This window comes from Macrotis lagotis, chromosome X (assembly GCF_037893015.1).
Source record: "Macrotis lagotis isolate mMagLag1 chromosome X, bilby.v1.9.chrom.fasta, whole genome shotgun sequence".
NCBI classification, from domain to species: domain Eukaryota; kingdom Metazoa; phylum Chordata; class Mammalia; order Peramelemorphia; family Peramelidae; genus Macrotis; species Macrotis lagotis.
The window spans coordinates 2,867,509-2,885,508 of record NC_133666.1 but is presented as its reverse complement, the minus strand read 5'-3'; the positions used below and the strand labels follow the sequence as shown (position 1 = coordinate 2,885,508).

The following is an 18,000-nucleotide window of genomic DNA, read 5'->3' as shown; positions in this document are numbered from 1 at the left end:
TCCGTTCGACTAGTCATTGTCCTCATCACAGAGTTAATCATTTCATCACTATTCACTTGTAGCTTTAGAAAAAGTGACACTGTCATCAGTGCCAAGATAAGATAATGTTCATACAGTTAATTATGACCTTTCCTTTTGTGTTGGCATTCCCCCTGACTTTAGAGAAAGGGAACAAAACAGCTCCAGTTTTCTGTGAAAAAAAGTGAACTGGGTGAATCTTAGAGAACAAGTGTGTGATTTTCAGAATGCTGTTCTTCTGTTCCCTTTAGGTGTCTTCAATGCCCTGGGTTTGCCTGTGACCCAATGCCCACTTGGCCTGAATGGCAAAGGACTTCCTCTTGGGATCCAGGTAGTGGCTGGCCCCTACAATGATCACTTGACTCTGACTGTGGCTCGGTACCTGGAGAAGAGTTTTGGGGGCTGGGTTTGTCCTGGAAAGTCCTAGAATGACCTCCCGCAATTCAGATTTATCCAATTTGTGGGTAACAAAGAGCTAAGAGAAATAACTAATATTCAGTTCAAAAAAGACTTGATAAACTTTTATAGATCAACTCTAACAGAAAATGAAACTTAACAGTGGAAAAAGTCCAACATCTGGATTCAAGAAATCAATGGCATATGACAACAGGGGAAACATGACTAGAAAACAATTCATGGGAAGAAGAGTTGGAGACTTTTTAGAACCATAGACTCCACACAACCACAACAGCCCACAAAGTGCAAACAATCTTTAGGTTGCCTTATGTCATGGGGTGTCATCCTATTCCTTTTGGACTCTGTCCTGATGAAGCAGTCTGGACTGCTATGTTCTGTTTTGGCATCCCATTTTAGGCCAGGTGCACACTAGCCAGGGCTGCAAGGTGTATGTCACACAAGAGTGATTGAAACAGATTTTGACTCTGAATGTAGCATCTGTGATCCTATCACTTTAAGACTTAGGAAGCAGAAGCTAGAAATCTAATTAGTAGTGGGGGTCACAGTGGGGTGAGAGCTCTGAATGTTCCTTTTCTTGGAAAGTCACTTCCCTACCTCTTTTGGCCAGCTTGTATTGTCTGGAAGAATCCTATTGCTAGCACTGTAGTGAGCACTACTAGAAGGGACTGGAGTTCATTCAGATGTCTCTTCCTTTGTATCTTTCACATTTGACCAACAGATCTCAGTGAAAAAAAAATGACTCTTCCAAGGAGGTGAGTCATTCGTGAGATTTAGAGAGCAGAGCATTCCAGTCACAGTACAAATGGCTAAATCCATTGAAAATCATTTCCAAAAACTGAACATTCATTTTCAAAACCACTCTCCAACATGCATAGGCATGTTTCCGTAAAGATGTCAGTCTATCGTCCATCAGTATCCTCCTCCTTCCCACTGGGGGTACCTTCATTGGAAACAAAGCCCCACAGCTTTACAGCTCATAAAGCCAAAATATGGCTTTTAAAAGTGGAGAAAAGGTAGGAGAGAAAAGAACAGAGAAAATAGAGACTTAGACACCCTTCAAGATCAATTTGCATTGCAGGTCCTGGAAGAAAATGATTTAGGACAGCTCTTTGGGCAGAGGAGAGGAGGGAAAGAGATGGAGAGAGGTGGGATGAGAGATGCATGCCCCACAGCAATGGTTAGTTAGCAAGCATTTATTCACTACCTACTATGTGCTAAACACTCTGCAGGAGTCTTCCTTATCCTATTCTTCCCACTACTCCTGGTCACCTGGAAGCTAGATGGACAAAAATTGCCCATTATCTCTGGCATCTCCATCATCTTCCCTCCCTGGAACTTGGAGGCAAAAATCTTGTGCATTCCAAGTTGTTATATGTATTTTATTGAAAAGTAACCAATTTCTTGTTGATGTGCCTCCCTTTTATGAGAGATGGTTTAGTTTGAATCATTCAGTTCTTTTCCTGTTAAGTCAGGTTGCTACTTCAGTCTAGGAATGTGGTCTAACATTGCCCACCTTCTCTAAGTTTGATTATAGTAGTTTCAGTCCTTATGGGGCAGGGGAGGTAATGTGCTCCTCCTCTCCTTCCTCATGACTCTATATACCTCAAGACTCAAATCGAACAGTAGTTCTGTCTTTCTAGAGCTATGTATGGATCCTGGTTTTGATCTTGGTTCATGGACTAAGATATCAATGACTAAGACGTCTCCTCTAATGCTGCAGAAACATAATATGAGATTAGTGGCCCAGAAAGCTTGATTCAGTCCTTCCCAAAAAAATGTTGTAGATGATGAACACCTAATTGTTCAGCCCTGTCTGACTCCATGGATCACAGCATGCCAGGCCCTTCTCTTCCACTAGCTCCTCAGTTCCGTGTTTGTTGCTTCCATGTCACTATCTCTTCATCTCCTCGTCTGCCATCCCCTTCTTCTTTTGCCTTTTTGATGTTTTGCCCACCCTCACTGAGTCCCGTCTTCTCATTATGGGGCCACAGCATCTCAGCTACATAGTTAAGGGTCCCTTTCCCTGGGTGATGACCAGATTTGTGAATGTGTGTTCAGATTGTCCCATCTTCCCCAACTGTGATTTCCTCTGGTCTCTCAAGTCAGACTCCAAGGAAGCATGAGGATGCTTTGTCCTGTGCTTAAATATATTTCTTGGGTTCCATGATGTCGGCAATGTGCATTAGATTTATTTAAATACTTCAGTGTTTACAGGGTCTGTGATTGTGGTTCTTCACTACCTTAATGGACGGTCATGAGGGATCATCAAAAACAAATCATTACTATGTGTTTAACCTGTGATGACAACTGGAAAGCTGGTCTTTTGACAAGATTCTTTTAGTTGATTTTCTGAGCCTTCAGTCCTGCCTTGTTTGAGCCTTACAAAGCTGATCATTGGCTTTGCTAGCAATTGAAGCCCATGAAAAGCTTTCAGTCTAAGCTACTCCTTCCCAGAGTTTCAGGGTGCCCTAGAGTTCAACACACGTTCGAACCACACATGCATAGAATTTTTAGCTAAAAGAGGCTTCGGAGATCTATTCCAATTCCTTTGACTTACAAATGTGGAAAATAAGGTAACATTGGCCAAGTCACCTGTGTCTCGTTTTTCTTATCTTTAAGATGAGGGGATTGAACTCAGTGACTTTTTCTGTTCCTTCTAATTTAGAAGCCTATGTCCTAGACGACAAGGCTGAGCTCGAACTTGGACTTAGGGACTTTTTGTCAGACCTGTTCCGATACCATCCCTTCTCTCCCCAGGGCTGTCTCATACCCCCTGAAGGGAGTGGAAGTTGGTGCATTGGCTGCTTTTCCTTTTTTTAAAAAAAGGTTTCCATTCTTTTATCAAAAACTTGACAAATGCCAACTAACATGAACATTTTCCTATATAAAAAAAAAAACAGAAAAAGAAGATGGTGAATGGAGTTGTAAAAGCTCCTCTGGGTTCAGCTGAAGAAGGTTTTCGGTATTTCAAATTCTAATTCATTGGCACCCAACTGTCCGGAGCACCAGTCTCCATGGACTTCTTGGGTCCAAATCGTCCTGACACCTCGTTTGACACCTTCACAGCTGTTTTTCTTGGTTCTCTTAGATTTGTTCACTACTGTTGTTTATACCCTAGGAAATGCTTCAAGCTTTTCTGCATTCCATGTAGATGGTTAATTGTTCTCCCTCGGCTAAAATGTGAGTTTCTAACTCTAGGACCAAACTGAGGGCTTTGGGAAACAAAGGACACAAGGAACGGCCACATTTGCTGCTCTTGAAGCATGACATGTATCTTAACAAATAAAGTTTGTACAATTCTGTTTCCTCTTTCTCTTCGTTGTTTTGATGTAAATGCCACTTGGCTTGTTTTCCTTAAAAATGGGGAGTATTTGTTTTCCTTCTGGTAACCCTTGGGAGCAAGGTCTTAGATTGAAGGGGAAAGTCTGAACTAGCCCTTTTGGTACCTGGAGCAATCTGGGGAAGGGGAGAAGATAGTGTGTCCTAGGATAATACCTTGGAATTCCTCTAAATTTTCTATCTTGGAACAAAACTCTGGCCACCCCAGTGAAGGATCTGACCAAAGGTTTGGGGGAGCACTCTGGCCAAATGCCATCAGACTTCAAATTGCATTTTGCTGTCCTGGAATGCCATATCTTGAGCCTTGACATCTTTGTACTATAGCTAAGTTGGCAATCTGGACTAGTTCAAATACAACCAAACAATCAGGCCTTCCTCCAAAAGATACTGGATTCTGAAATGCTAGCACCAGATCGGCCACAAGTATTTAGTAAGCCCATTCTTCGTAACGGGGCCTGTGTTGAGCCTTGGCGTTCTAAAGAAAGGAAAAAGGCAGGCCTGCCCTCCAAGAATTCCCAGTCTATTGAAGGGGCAACAAGCTGACAGCTATGTCCCTATGAGATAAATATTGAAATATACGTATGAAAAAGATGGGATTACTGCTCATACACACAAACATACAAAGAGAAAAAGGTGATTGAAGGTGAGCCCCATAAATTGTGATATCCCATTAGGAAGAAAATTTCACTTCACTTCCAGAAGAAAGCCTATTGGGTGGGAAGGGAGGGTGGAAGGAAATTGTGTAACTTAAAAAAAAAATACATGTACATATGGATGAAAAGAATATTTTTTTAAAAAAAAAAAAGCTTATCCATCAGGTAAAAGGCTAGTGGGAGCTGGCCACCCCAATTCTGGGAAATTGAAGAGGAAAGAGACTTGAAATTTGAAAACTAGGTCTCAGCAACAATAATACTGATCTCTGTTGCCTATAAAATAAGACTAAAAGGAAACAGAATTCACATCATCTGGTTCCAGATTTGTGAATGTTCAAATTGCCCTGTCTCCCTGAACTGTGATTCCCCTGATCTCTCAAGTCAGGCAGGACCCCAAGGAATCATGAGGACCCTGTGCTTAAATATACTTCACGGGGCCCATGATGTCAGCAATGTGCATTAGATTATTTTAATACTTCAGTGTTTACAGGGTCTGTGATTGTGGCTCTTCGCTACCTTAATGCATGGTCATGGGGGATCATCAAAAACAAATCATTACTATGTGCTTAACCTATGATGGCAGGCCTCTCCACATTCAGCTAGTATGATCCTTGCATGACAAGCATACAGTCACTGTGCTGCATCATAAAAAGGAAAAACATAAAAGAAAAAGTCTTCCTAATTTCAGAGCAACAATGTCCCCCAAAGCGGGCAAATACGATAAAATATGTGAGACTGAAGAGGGAATTGTTTTAGGTCAAAATAAAAGACACACAGTTCTGATTGATGAAAATTTATTAGTTTTCAGAAGGCTGTTCATTAAGAAGCTTTGTTAATATCCACTCAGGTGACTACCTCCTTTAGCTGAGGTCATCTGACTTAGTTCCCTCATTCCCCTCATCCCCAATATTTTCATCCTTCCGATGTCATTGCTGAGTGGGGTATATGGATGTTCAGGAAAGACTAGTACCTCTAGTGTAACCCTTTTCAGGGCTGCTTTCCTCGTGGCTAACTTGTGGGAGCTAGATGGTGCAGTGGGTAGAGCACCACTGCTGAAGTCAGGAGGACCTGAGTTCAAGTCTGGTCTCAGACAGTGTGACTTTGGACAAGTCACTTAACCCCAATTTACCTCACATCCAGGGCCATCTCTAATCGTCCTGATTGTTACCTGGTCACTGGATCCAGATGACTCTGGAGGAGAAAGTGAGGCTGGTGACTTAATCCAGCCCCCCTCACTCCAATCCAATTCATGTGCTTGTCATGGCATTGTCTCTCTGACAGCATGGTCCTCTTCTCGAAGGAGGGACAAACATCAATTCTGTCGCATACATGGTAGCCGTATTCTGGTAAACAATTTTGGCAGATGGGTTTAACCAGGTTGAGGGTAACCAATGGGCCTCAGACCCATGTGAGAATCAGGAGGATGTCTACCCCAAGCATATGAAGACTTCCCTGATGGAACAGGGTAAAAGTGAATGAAGGCAGTAGAAACAGGCACTGTGGAGTGCTTAGTTTGGTGAGACATTGAAGATGCCAAGGACATCCATCATCTACTGTATCCTGAGCATCACCTCTCTGACTTTTGTCTTGCCCACTGGACTTCAATTACTCTGGAAGAGACTGAGTTTGAAGACTTTGCACAACTTTGTCCCCCTTAAATACAATTTAGGCATGAATCAAAGCCTATTACCCATTACATTTTACCATTTTTATCTACCTCAAAGACCTGTGGTTACAGGCAAGTATCAAAGCAGCAGATGGATATATGAGGAGCTGTAGTCACAACCCTGCACATAGGTGGTTCAGGCCATAGGGTTACCTTCTCTTTTTTGAGTTTTCCCCTGATCGTACTTCCCTCCCCCCCCACCCCCCCACAGAAGGCATTTTGTCATTCTTTACATTGTTTCCATGGTATACGTTGATCCAAACTGAATGTGATGAGAGAGAAATCAGATCTTTAAAGAAGAAACATAAAGTCTAAGAGATAGCAAGATTAGACAATAAGATAGCAGTTGTTTTTTTCTTAAAGTTAATAGTCCTTGGTCTTTGTTCAAACTCCACAATTCTTTTTTTTCTTTCTTTTTTTTTAAGTTTTTGCAAGGCAATGGGGTTAAGTGGCTTGCCCAAGGCCACAGAGCTAGGTAATTATTAAGTGTCGGAGGTCGGATTTGAACTCAGGTCCTCCTGACTCCAGGGCTGGTGCTCTATCCACTACGCCACCTAGCAGCCCCAAACTCAATTCTTTCTCTGAATACAGATGTCTCCATCGCAGACAGCCCCAAATTGTCCCTGATTGTTGCACTGATGGAATGAGCAAGTCTAGTAAGGTTGATCATCACCTCCATGTTGCTGTTAGGGTGTACAGTGTTTTTCTGGTTCTGCTGATCTCGCTCAGCATCAGTTCATGCAAGTCCCTCCAGGCTTCCCTGAATTCCCATCCCTCCTGGTTTCTAATAGAACAATAGTGTTCCATATACCACAGTTTGCTAAGCCATTCCCCAATGGAAGGACATTGACTTGATTTCCAATTCTTTGCCACCACAAACAGGGCTGCTATGAATATTTTTGTACAAGTGATGTTTTTACCCTTTTTCATCATCTCTTCAGAGTATAGACCCGGTAGTGGTATATTGCTGGATCAAAGGGGATGCACATTTTTGTTGCCCTTTGGACGTAATCCCAAATTTCTCTCCAGGAAGGTTGGATGAGTTCACAGCTCCACCAACAGTGTAATAATGTCCCAGATTTCCCACAACCCTTCCAACAATGATCATTATCCTTTCTGTTCATATTGGCCAGTCTGAGAGGTGTGAGGTGGTACCTCAGAGAAGCTTTAATTTGCATTTCTCTAATAATTAATGATTTAGAGCAATTTTTCATGTGACTATGGATTGCTTTGATCTCCTCATCTGTAAATTGCCTTTGCATATCCTTTGACCATTTGTCAATTGGGGAATGGCTTATTTTTTTTAGGTTTTGCAAGGCAAATGGGGTTAAGTGATTTGCCCAAGGCCACACAGCTAGGTAATTAGTAAGTGTCTGAGGCTGGATTTGGACTCAGGTACTCCTGACTCCAGGGTCGGTGCTCTATCCACTGTGCCACCTAGCCGCCCCGGGAATGGCTTTTTAAAAAAATTCACTCAGTTCTCTGTATATTTTAGAAATGAGTACTTTGTCAGAAATATTAGTTGTAAAGATTGTTTCCCAGTTTACTAAATTTCTTTTCATCTTGGTTACAGTGATTTTGTTTGCGCAAAGGGTTACCTTCTCACTGAACTAAAAATGGCAGTGGAATTTGGCAGACCCTCTGGATATCAGAGCAGCCTTTTTGAAAGACGGAACTGCTCACCTCGTGGGGTGAGGAAGGCGTTAGAAAAGGTGCCCTAAAAACTGTCTGCTTCACCCAACCTTGGTGTGCTTACTGTGGCAGGTGGGGACCCCACTCTGTAGTTGCACACAAAAAGGAAGACCTGGAGACCTCATCATCAATATGCTGAAAGAGGACAAGTTTATAATTCTGGGTGACTAACACAGAGTATATACAGATTATCAGATATAGCAAGAGTCCTTGGGAGGAATGGAGTCAGAAACAACAGCAACTGTCACTTACTACTGAAGACGTGCATCTCATGATATTTTCATCACCAACATTTGCCATCTATCTAAACACAATAAAACTGCCTGGATGCACCCTCAGAGTAAACAGTAACATTTAATAGACTATGTAATTGTAAGGAGAAGAGACATCCAGGATGTGAAAATAATGAAGATGATGCTTGCTGTGGTGATGGACTGATCATAGACTTATCCTCTCCAAAATAAGCACTCTCATTCAGCATAAGTGGCAGTCCCAAGTCAAGACAACTTTATGTCAACAGAATAGAGCAATTGTCCTTGTAAGAACAGTTTATTACTAACTTGGAGGGAAAGCTGGGCCAACACACTGTTGGCAACAGTGGAGTAAAAACAGTGAAGCACTTCTTTTGTTCATCTGGGTCAAAACATTCAGAAACATCAGGATTGATTTGACAAGAGCCTCAAACACTTACTAACATTGGCACAGTGGATAGAGCACCGGCCCTGGAGTCAGGAGTATCTGAGTTCAAATCCAGCCTCAGACACTTAACAATTACCTAGCTGTGTGGCCTTGGGCAAGCCACTTAACCCCATTTGCCTTGCAAAAGCCTAAAAAACAAAGAATGTTAGGGAAATTAAGAAGCTACTAAATAAACCCAAAGAACTCCAAAGGGTTTATCAGCAAGATAGTTCATCTGTCTTTAAGACAGCATTTAATTCCATCAGAAGTGAAATACAAGTGAAGCTTAGAGAGATGCAGAACTCTTGGCTCAGGAAGAAGGCAAATGAAAGTCAGTTTTATGCCAATAGTAACAATCCAAAGCACTTTTATGACTCCCTGAAGGCTATTTATGGGCCAAAAACCTGTGCTGCATATCTCAACTACTTAGTGCTGATGGAATCACCCTAGTCATAAGAACATAATCCTGAGAGATGGGCTAAATACCTTCATGATGTTCTCAACAGCTCATCATCAATCAATGCTGAAACCACTGAGCATATATCTCTGGTTGAAGTCAATTCATCCCTAGCTGTATTTTCAACTGAAGAAGAGAGTTTTGAATGCCATTAGGTTCCTCCCCTGTGGCAAAGCACCTGGTGCCAATTCTATTCCAGCTGAGATCTACAAGGTGCAGGGAGGGCATTGCTCATTCCAAAATTGACTGAAATTTTCCAGGTTATATGACAAGAGGAGGTTATCCCCCAAGAGTTAAAGGATGCCTCCAGTGTTCATCTCTATAAAGGCAAAGGGAATAGATTGTCCTGGGACAATCACAGGGGTATTTCTCTTTTAGTCTTTGCTGGTAAGACTTGCCAGAGTCCTTCTCAACAGACTGGTCCTTCACCTGAAAGTTGGTCACCTCCCTGAGAGCTGGTGTAGCTTCAGAAAAGGTTGAGGAATAGTCAATGTGGCTTCTCTGCCCAACAACTCCAGGTAAAAATGCCAGGAACAGTACAGAGGTCTGTACACAACATTCATAGATCTGGTCAAGGCCTTTGATACCATCAGTCATGAAGGTTTGTGAAGATGCTGCTGCACTGATGTTGCCATGAAGTCCCTGGAAGACCCTTGAGTCTGGTGCTGCACTGAGAGGGTGGGTGGGGGTAGCTGGCACTGTTGGAGGCTGTAGGGGGTCTGGCAGCTTACCTGGTGCTGAGCCAGTATCCTAGTGCTGGTATCTGGCATATACTAAGTCTAATGGGATGTTTCTGAGTTTCTTCAGGGCTACATTGAAGCATGGTGGAACCAATGCTAGTAGCTGCTATAGGTTGGATTAGGCACCAGAAGAGTTGACTATACTAAAACATGTGGAGTTCTAGTCATTGGAGGATGCCTGACTCTTGGAGCTGGAGTTGACAGTTATCTTGGCTAGGCTAAGGCACGTGGGAGGTCCTGGTATAGGCACCCCACTAAGGTTCAAGATCTCCTGCTGGTTTAATGAGGTAAGGCTTGCTGCTGGCTTACTTGGACACTTCCTATCCTGGTATGTTTCTCTCTTTTTTTTTTAATTGATATTTTATTTTATTTTTCCAATTACATGTTATGAAAGTTTTTCAACCTTCACCTACATGCATGTTTATATTTTAAGTTACATAATTTCCTTTCATCCTCCCTCCCCACCCCCCTCTCCTCAGTGGCAAATAGTCGGGACCTACACATTTGTGTTTAGCATGTTTACAGATGTCATTTTGAATATGAGGAATTGGAATTAAGGGAAAAGAAAGTAAACCATGAGATAGGAAAGAAAAACAGAAGAGAAATTTTTAACAAGTGAATGTGGTGTTCACTCAGATTAGGGGTTTTTTGGTTTGTTTGGTTTTTCTTCCTCTGGATGGGGCCAACATTGTCTATAGCTGGTCTAATATGGTTGTCCTAGCTCTCTGAACTGATGAGAGGAGCTGCATCCATCTCACAGTGATGTGCATGTATACAGTGTTCTTTTGGTTCTGCTCCCTTCACTCAACATCAGTTCTTGTAATTCATTCTGCACTTCTCTAGAGTCTGAACATTCATGATTTCTTATAGGACAATAGTATTCCATAACATTCATAGACCATAACTTATTCAGTCATTCTTCAATGGATGGGCATCCCCTCAATTTCCAATTCTTTTGGCCTCTTCTTTTACCTGAGTGAGATAGACCTTTCTTGCTGATCTTCCTGGTTTCTTGGGACCAAAGATTGTTTCACCCATCTTCTTGCTGGTTCTGCTATTCCAGGACTTGTTTTGCAGTGTTATTTTATGGTTGTTTGGAGGTAAATATGAGAGAGTCACAGCAATTTACTGCTTGGTCTGCCATCTTGACTCCCAGAAGTTGATCTCTTCTCCCACCCTCTCCAAATGGCTTTTAACCTCATCATTCCACTGAAACTATTCTCTCCAAAGTTTCCAGTGATTTCTTATCCAGTGGCATTTTCTCAGTCTTCATTTTCCTTGACTCGTCTGCAATTTTGAACGCAGAGGATCATTCTCTTACCATTCTACCTCCCAGTCTCCTTTGTCAGATTCTCACCCAGACCATGCCCCCTAATTCTATGTATCCCTCAAGATTCAGTCCTGGGGCCTCTTCTCTTCTCCCTGTAGACTTCTTTATTTGGAGATCTCATCAACTCCAAAGAACTTAATGACTATCTCTATGCTGAAGATTCTCAAATTTATTAATCCAGCTCTATTCTCTCCAGTCTCACATTTTCAAATGTCTATCAGACATCTGGACCATCTCGTAAACTTAATATGAAATATCTTAAACAATATGTCCAAAACAGAATTCATTAGTATTTCCCCATATACCCCCCCACTTCCAAACTTCCCTATTACTGTTGAGGGTACCTGCATTCTCCCAGTCACCCAAGTTCACAGTCTCAGTGTCCATCCTTGATTCCTCACACTCACCCAACATATCTAATCCATTGCCAAAACTTGTCATTTCCAAATTCACAACATTTCTAGCATACATCCTTTTCATTCCATTTATACAACTGCCACCTTGCAAAAGACAATTATCCTCTTACATTGGGCCCACTGCAGCTGCCTCCTGGTCGATTTTCTTGTCTCAAGTCTCTGTCCACTTCAACACATTTCCACTCAGCCTCTAAAGTGATTTTCCTAGTCTGACAACCCTACTCAATCAATCAACTCCAATGGCTTCCTATCATTTCTAGGATCCAATATAAAATGCTCTGTTTGGCATTTAAAGACTTTCACAACCTCACCTCTTCCTTTCCAACATTGGACTTCCACTCCACACTTGACTCCACTCCACAGACTTTCTGACCTGATTCCATGACTTTTCATTGACTGTCCTCAAGTTAGGAGGCGAAGGTTTAAGGGAAAGATAAGGACTCGAGTTTTGTATATTCTGAGTTTAAGATGTTTATGAGCATCTTGTTTGGGTGGAGCAGTGCATAGAGTACTGGGCCTGGAATCGGGAATACTCATCTTCCTAAGTTCAAATCTGGCCTTAGACACTTAAGTAATTGTGTGACCTTGGCCAAGTCACTTCACCCTGTTTGCCTCAGTTTCCTCATCTGTAAAATGAATTGTAGAAGGAAATAGCAAGCCACTCTGGTCTGTGCCAGGAAAACCTCAAATGGGGTGATGGAGAGTTGGACACAACTGAAAAATAACTTAACAACAGGCAGTTGGAGATGCAAGATTGGAGGAGAGAGAAAAGTTAGGGTTGCATAAGTAAATTTTAGACTTATCAGCATATGGGGCAGCTAGGTGGCACAGTGGATAGAACACCAGACCTGGAGTCAGGAGGACCTGAGATCAAATCCAGTCTCAGACATTTAATATTTACTTAGCTGTGCGACCTTGGAAAAGTCATTGCCTTACCAAAAAAAAAAAAAATCATCAGCATAGAGATGATAAATTAAACCCATGGGAATTGATGAGACCACCAGGTGAAATAATATTGAGGGAGAAAAGTAGAAAGCCCAGGACAGAGACCCAAGGATTGTATCCACAATTTGAATGAAAAAAAAATAGTAACAACAAATCTTCAAATTGCTTCTAATATGACTTCAAAATCCAAAGGTATCAGAAACAAGAACAGGCCCAGAAGATTCGTGAGAATATGGAAAATTAGATCAGGTTTGCCCTCCTCTTCTCTTTATACTAGCTCTAAAAGGTCAAGATTTTTTCTTGGCTATTAGACTTTTTTCCCCTTACTCCTCTAATGTACTCCTGGAGCCCAGGGTTTGCAAACCAGGCTTGTCGTCCCCAGGCAGTGAGTGCATCGTGTTCCACTTTCCCTTCCCTTCTTCCCACTGAACTTAGCTCATTCTCTCATGGCGGAGTGTTTAGCCAGCTATCATGTCTGAAGAACTCTGAGAATCAAATTCGCGCTGAACTGAATTGAAAAGGCTTATGGTGTTGCCTCCCCTAGGCAGTATTTACATTTTTTTATAAAAATCAGGACTTCTCTTCAAAATGGCAACGTTCTAGTTATCCATGTAGTACTTAAAAATGGCGCTATCATGGGAACTAGTTATATTTAATCTGTGTAAAAGGGGCTTCTTATGGGAAAATGACTACCATTAGCTATAAGAGAGTAAGAAGGGATGGAGCCTTCTTAGTAGTTCTGCACTCTAAAGACAACCAAATACCACTGTATTGTTTAACTATTAACAATTGGTGGTGTTATTTCTGCGACCCACTGGCAACTTCTGAGAAACCAAACTTTCAATTCTGGGGGAGTATATTGCAGATCAGAGAGGGGAAAAAAGATCATATTGACGATTACATCATCATGAGACAGGTTTGGCTATACCAAGTTCTCCAGAACAATTTATTACCAGAAAATCACACACTGATGCTTTTACCTGGTGTTGGTAGAGTAACATGGAGCCTCACTGATACGGAAAGGAACCATACTCATAAGGCCAAGACTCCCACTGCATTCAGACCAGAAGTCTTGGTTTCTATCAATTCAAGTCATGGGGTGAAATGGTTCTGGAAAAGGCAATGAGAAGGATATCTTTGCACCACACTCCTCTCACTTAAATAAATGTAATGTGCAAGTTATGCCATGATTTGACGTCATGGTCTTCTTCAATTATGAAGGACCACCACAAAACAACAACTCACCAGGCACACTAGATAAAGGAGAGGAACACTCCTTAGGCTGTTGAAATCTTTCTTCTAAAAAGCAATTTACTTTCTGTACCAATTTATGGAGCAAAGAAGACATCAAAGGTATCCAGCCAGTGCAGATGGTCCTGCAGTTCAGGCAAGGGTCACACACAGGAAAATGGTGAATACAAAACCAAATGGAGCCAGTTATGTCTTCCCCCAAATCCACTGTCAATATTCCTGACTTCATTCCTAGAGAAAACCATTATCTGGGGCCATCTAAACTCATTGAATGATGCACATTACGGTAAGTCAGGCTTTGTCCTATGAGTTAGACCACTTAGGCCAAAGAAGATTAGAGTGGTTAAGAAACAAAAATAAGGGGCGGCTAGGTGGCGTAGTGGATAAAGCACTGGCCTTGGAGTCAGGAGTACCTGGCTTCAAATCCGGTCTCAGACACTTAATTACCTAGCTGTGTGGCCTTGGGCAAGCCACTTAACCCCATTTGCCTTGCAAAAAAAAAAAAAACCTAAAAAAAAAAAAAAGAAACAAAAATAAGTGGCTAACAAATCATACAAAATTCAGAACATTCTCTTAAAAAATAAAGTCTCAAACATGAATAAAATCAATGATATTACAGTAAATCTGAGAAGGAATAAGAAAAGAAAAAGGAATAATAGTTAAAATAAAATTTCTTAGTAAGATTCAAAGGTCATAATAATTTCAAAAAACAAGAGACTGAGAGATAATGGCCAATAAACATAATTCAGGGAATAAAAAGGAACAGAGAATGCATCTTAATGTCCATTTAGAAACTAGGTTTCTTCTTCTGTTGCCTTGGCTTTAGTTTCCTATTTCATAAAGTCATCTGCTTCTGAAAAATATTGTGTTAACCATAATTTTCTTGGGCTAAAGCTGGAATAACCAAGTTCATTTTATAAATGAAGTTTGCATTTCTAGGATTTTACCCAAAACCCATGGATGGATGGCACCCTCACAAATACCAACACAGAAGTAAATGAACAATCGGTATTTATAGGATTTAAGCAACGAACCATAACATTTTGGCAGCATAACATGTTGATAAACAAATCAGGTGACACATCTCACATAGAGGTGTCACAAATCTTAACTTATAACTTCTATGTACTGTTTTACAAAGTCTGTTCTATTATATAAAGGTGATATGAATTAGGAGAGAAGGAAGATCATTGTATCCTGTTCTGGCGAAAAGATCAATTCCCACTAAATTGAGCACATTTAGCTCATTGCCTTTCCACAGCTGTAAAAACTCAAGTTTACAAGTATATATATCAAACAGAGAAAATAGGTTGCTGAGACAGAGAATCAGTGCCCGCCTTAAGGTCTCTATTTAATGTAGAGAATTATGAATGTAGCAGAAGCAAAATCTGTTAAATGGGTGGAGGTTCCTCCTCTTGAGATCCTGCCTCGCTGGACACTGTTGTTTGTATTTTGTCCCCATTTTTCCTTTCACTTTGACTTTGGCCTGGACACTGGCATGACAGGAAATGATGTATTAAACTTGGAGGATCTAGCACCTTGGGATAGGAAGGACCAGTACATAGATTGCCATTGGAAGATCCCTGGTCCTAGGTGTAGGACAACTCCCGAGCACCACCTTTGGTCCAGCCTACCATAGAGGGGTACATAACAGGAAACAATGACCCTTTGACCTGCTTGCTTCTTCCAGCTTCCCATCCAGAAGCATGAGGCTTTCTCTCACTCTTCCTTAATCCATGTGGAACACTGTGGGCCTCACCATGTGGCCTGGTTAAACCAAGCCCCATGGCTGCCTGCCCTCCTCTCTCTCTCTCTCTCTCTCTCTCTCACTTCATATGGCCTATCTTCAGGGTGCTTACTGGTTTTCTTACTAATTTTGGCCTGTATCCTTTGTAATAATATTTGGCCATAATAAAATTCTACATTCCAGACCTACAGACCTCAACTAGGGACTAAGAGAACCAATTTTGATCAGAAATTTTAATTCCAAATTAAAGAATATCAGATTTAAATAATTTTTCCCATAAAAGTTCTGTAACAAAGGGGTCTGTCCACAAATTGTCCAGATTGTTCTACTTAAACTTATAAACAGACATTCCTGTATCAACATCTTATTGTCTTTGAGTAGGCTGTTAATTGTTGCTAGTACCTGGAATGGGCCATTTCATCTAAGGTTGTTTTTTCTAGTAGATTCATTTGCCATGTTCCAAGCCACCTGTGGAGGGTCCCTTGTGCTACAAACCTGCTGGTCTTGATACAATTAGTAATGCCCATCAAAACCTAACTACATTGGCCTTCTGGTAAGGAGTTCATGGGGTAAAAACCAGTGCAAGTCTTATGGAATTAACCTTATGAACTTCAGGGCTTTAGGAAGAATGCAGACTGGATTATCTGGGTTAACTCAATTTGAAAAGTTGGAGTCATTTTCATGTTCCCCAGTTATTGGTCCTTTCAACCTTGACTGACTCCCAGATGTGATGTACAATTTATGAACTAAAAGAAAAATCTTAAAAAGAATGCCTGAGGACCTAACTGTAAAAGTAGCCCTTCTATAGGAGTCCTTCATCCAATTGGAGACTTTATAGACAGTTCTTAAAAAGTAATCAAAGCTTGTTTAGAGGGCCCTTTGAGGGACTAGGTACCTGTGGATCTTCAAATGGACCTGAAGGATGTTTAGTACTTTGCTCTACTTCTTTCAGTCTTGTTCTCTGTTACTTCCTGGATCAATTTAAAATATGTCACCTAGGACCACTGTATTGACTTGGGCTTTTGTCCTTGTTCTCAAGAGAAAACCTTTGGAAGTCAGTCACATATATCTTAGTTCTCAAATAGAAACAGTTTAATCGTATTGCTTTTCTCGAAGATTACTACATTAAAAATGAAAGCTTTTCTATCTATATCACAGTTGTCATAGAACCCCTTTCAGAATCTCTTGGCCCCATTCAGAAAAGATGTAATCCTAGAAGAATGGAATCTTGTGTATGAATACAAAACGATTTAATCAATGAGCAGAGGGCGCTAATAGGAACTGGTTTGACCCCATTGCCTAGATTTCGAAACTGAAGCAAGAAGTGGCCTCAAATTCTAAACAGGAAAAACATAAAGTACTAGACTGCTATTTATGTAAAATCTCTAGCAGCGAATTGTCTGGAAAACAATAAACCCCAGAAACAGTGAATGCCTGGGAAAAGTGCAACCCAGAAGGCTAAGACAGAGGCTCTGTATGTAGGGAAATCCAGGCGCAATTTTAGTTGATCCTCGTCTGAGGCTCACTAAAACAAATGGTCCAAAATACGGAATTCTTCTTTTATTCGTTTGGGTTTTCAAAAGACTAATGTGAAATTGAGAATTAGTTGTAGGCCGCTGCGGGGGCTGCGCGCCTCCCACGCACGCCCCACGCCCCGGACCCATGGCGCTGAAGCGGATCCAGAAGGCATTAAGTGATCTGCAGCGTGATCCTCCTGCCCACTGCTCAGCAGGACCCGTGGGAGATGACTTGTCCCACTGGCAAGCCACTATTATGGGACCTCGGACAGCGCATATCAAGGTGGAGTCTTCTTTCTCACTGTACATTTCCTTTTAAGCCACCAAAGATTGCTTTCACAACAAAAATTTACCACCCAAACATAAATAGCAACGGAAGTATTTGTCTTGACATCCTGAGGTCACAGTGGTCACCAGCTCTGACAGTATCAAAAGTTTTGTTGTCCATATGTTCACTACTTTGTGATCCTCATCCAGATGACCCCCTAGTACCAGATATTGCACAAATATATAAGTCAGACAAGGAAAAATACAACAGACACGCAAGAGAATGGACTCAGAAATATGCAATGGAAATTGGCAGATTTTTTCCTATATCCCAGAGTACTGTAAATTCTAGGTCGTTTCAATATTAGAAGTAAATAGAGCACCGTTTACCGTTCCAGTGTCCCCTGAAACCCTTTGATTTTTACCCATTTTAAATGTGTTTCTGGAGCAAGACAAAACAAACTTCCAAAAATAACCTTAAGACTGTGATGAGAGTATTTATCCTTTTGTATGCTTTGCAAAAGACATTTATTATGGTTTTTAAGCTACTTGGACATCTGCATCTTCAGCCTACAGGATCCACAGTGCAGTTGTAAAGCAACCAAATTATTTTTTGCTGATACTAGATATTTTTACATGAGATGCTGTATGTGTTTGCCTAAGATGTTGTCAGTTTTATAAATCTGTATTCAGATTTCATTCTTTGTTAGCTCACTATATAATTTGTATTTTTTTACTGTATAGACTAAGTATCTTTTATTTGTAAGTCAACTCATTAGACGTTCTCTTCCTGTGCACAGTATTGACAAAATACAACTGCGAGTAATGAAATGAATGAATGCTTCGCCTCCTTCTCTTGCTTAGGAT

General features: G+C 41.2%; 1 protein-coding gene and 1 pseudogene across 1 annotated transcript in view; both read left to right on the top strand.

Annotated features, from left to right (window-relative positions):
* Positions 1–3,739, top strand: part of FAAH2 (fatty acid amide hydrolase 2) — a 32,418-nt gene extending 28,679 nt beyond the window's left edge. The window contains exon 11 of the mRNA XM_074200010.1: positions 270–3,739. Within this exon, the coding sequence (XP_074056111.1) occupies positions 270–445 (176 nt within the window). The 3' untranslated portion in view covers positions 446–3,739. The remainder of the gene's footprint in view (positions 1–269) is intronic.
* A 13,272-nt stretch (positions 3,740–17,011) lies between these two features.
* Positions 17,012–17,501, top strand: LOC141497359 (ubiquitin-conjugating enzyme E2 D1-like; annotated as a pseudogene).
* Positions 17,502–18,000: the final 499 nt, after the last annotated feature.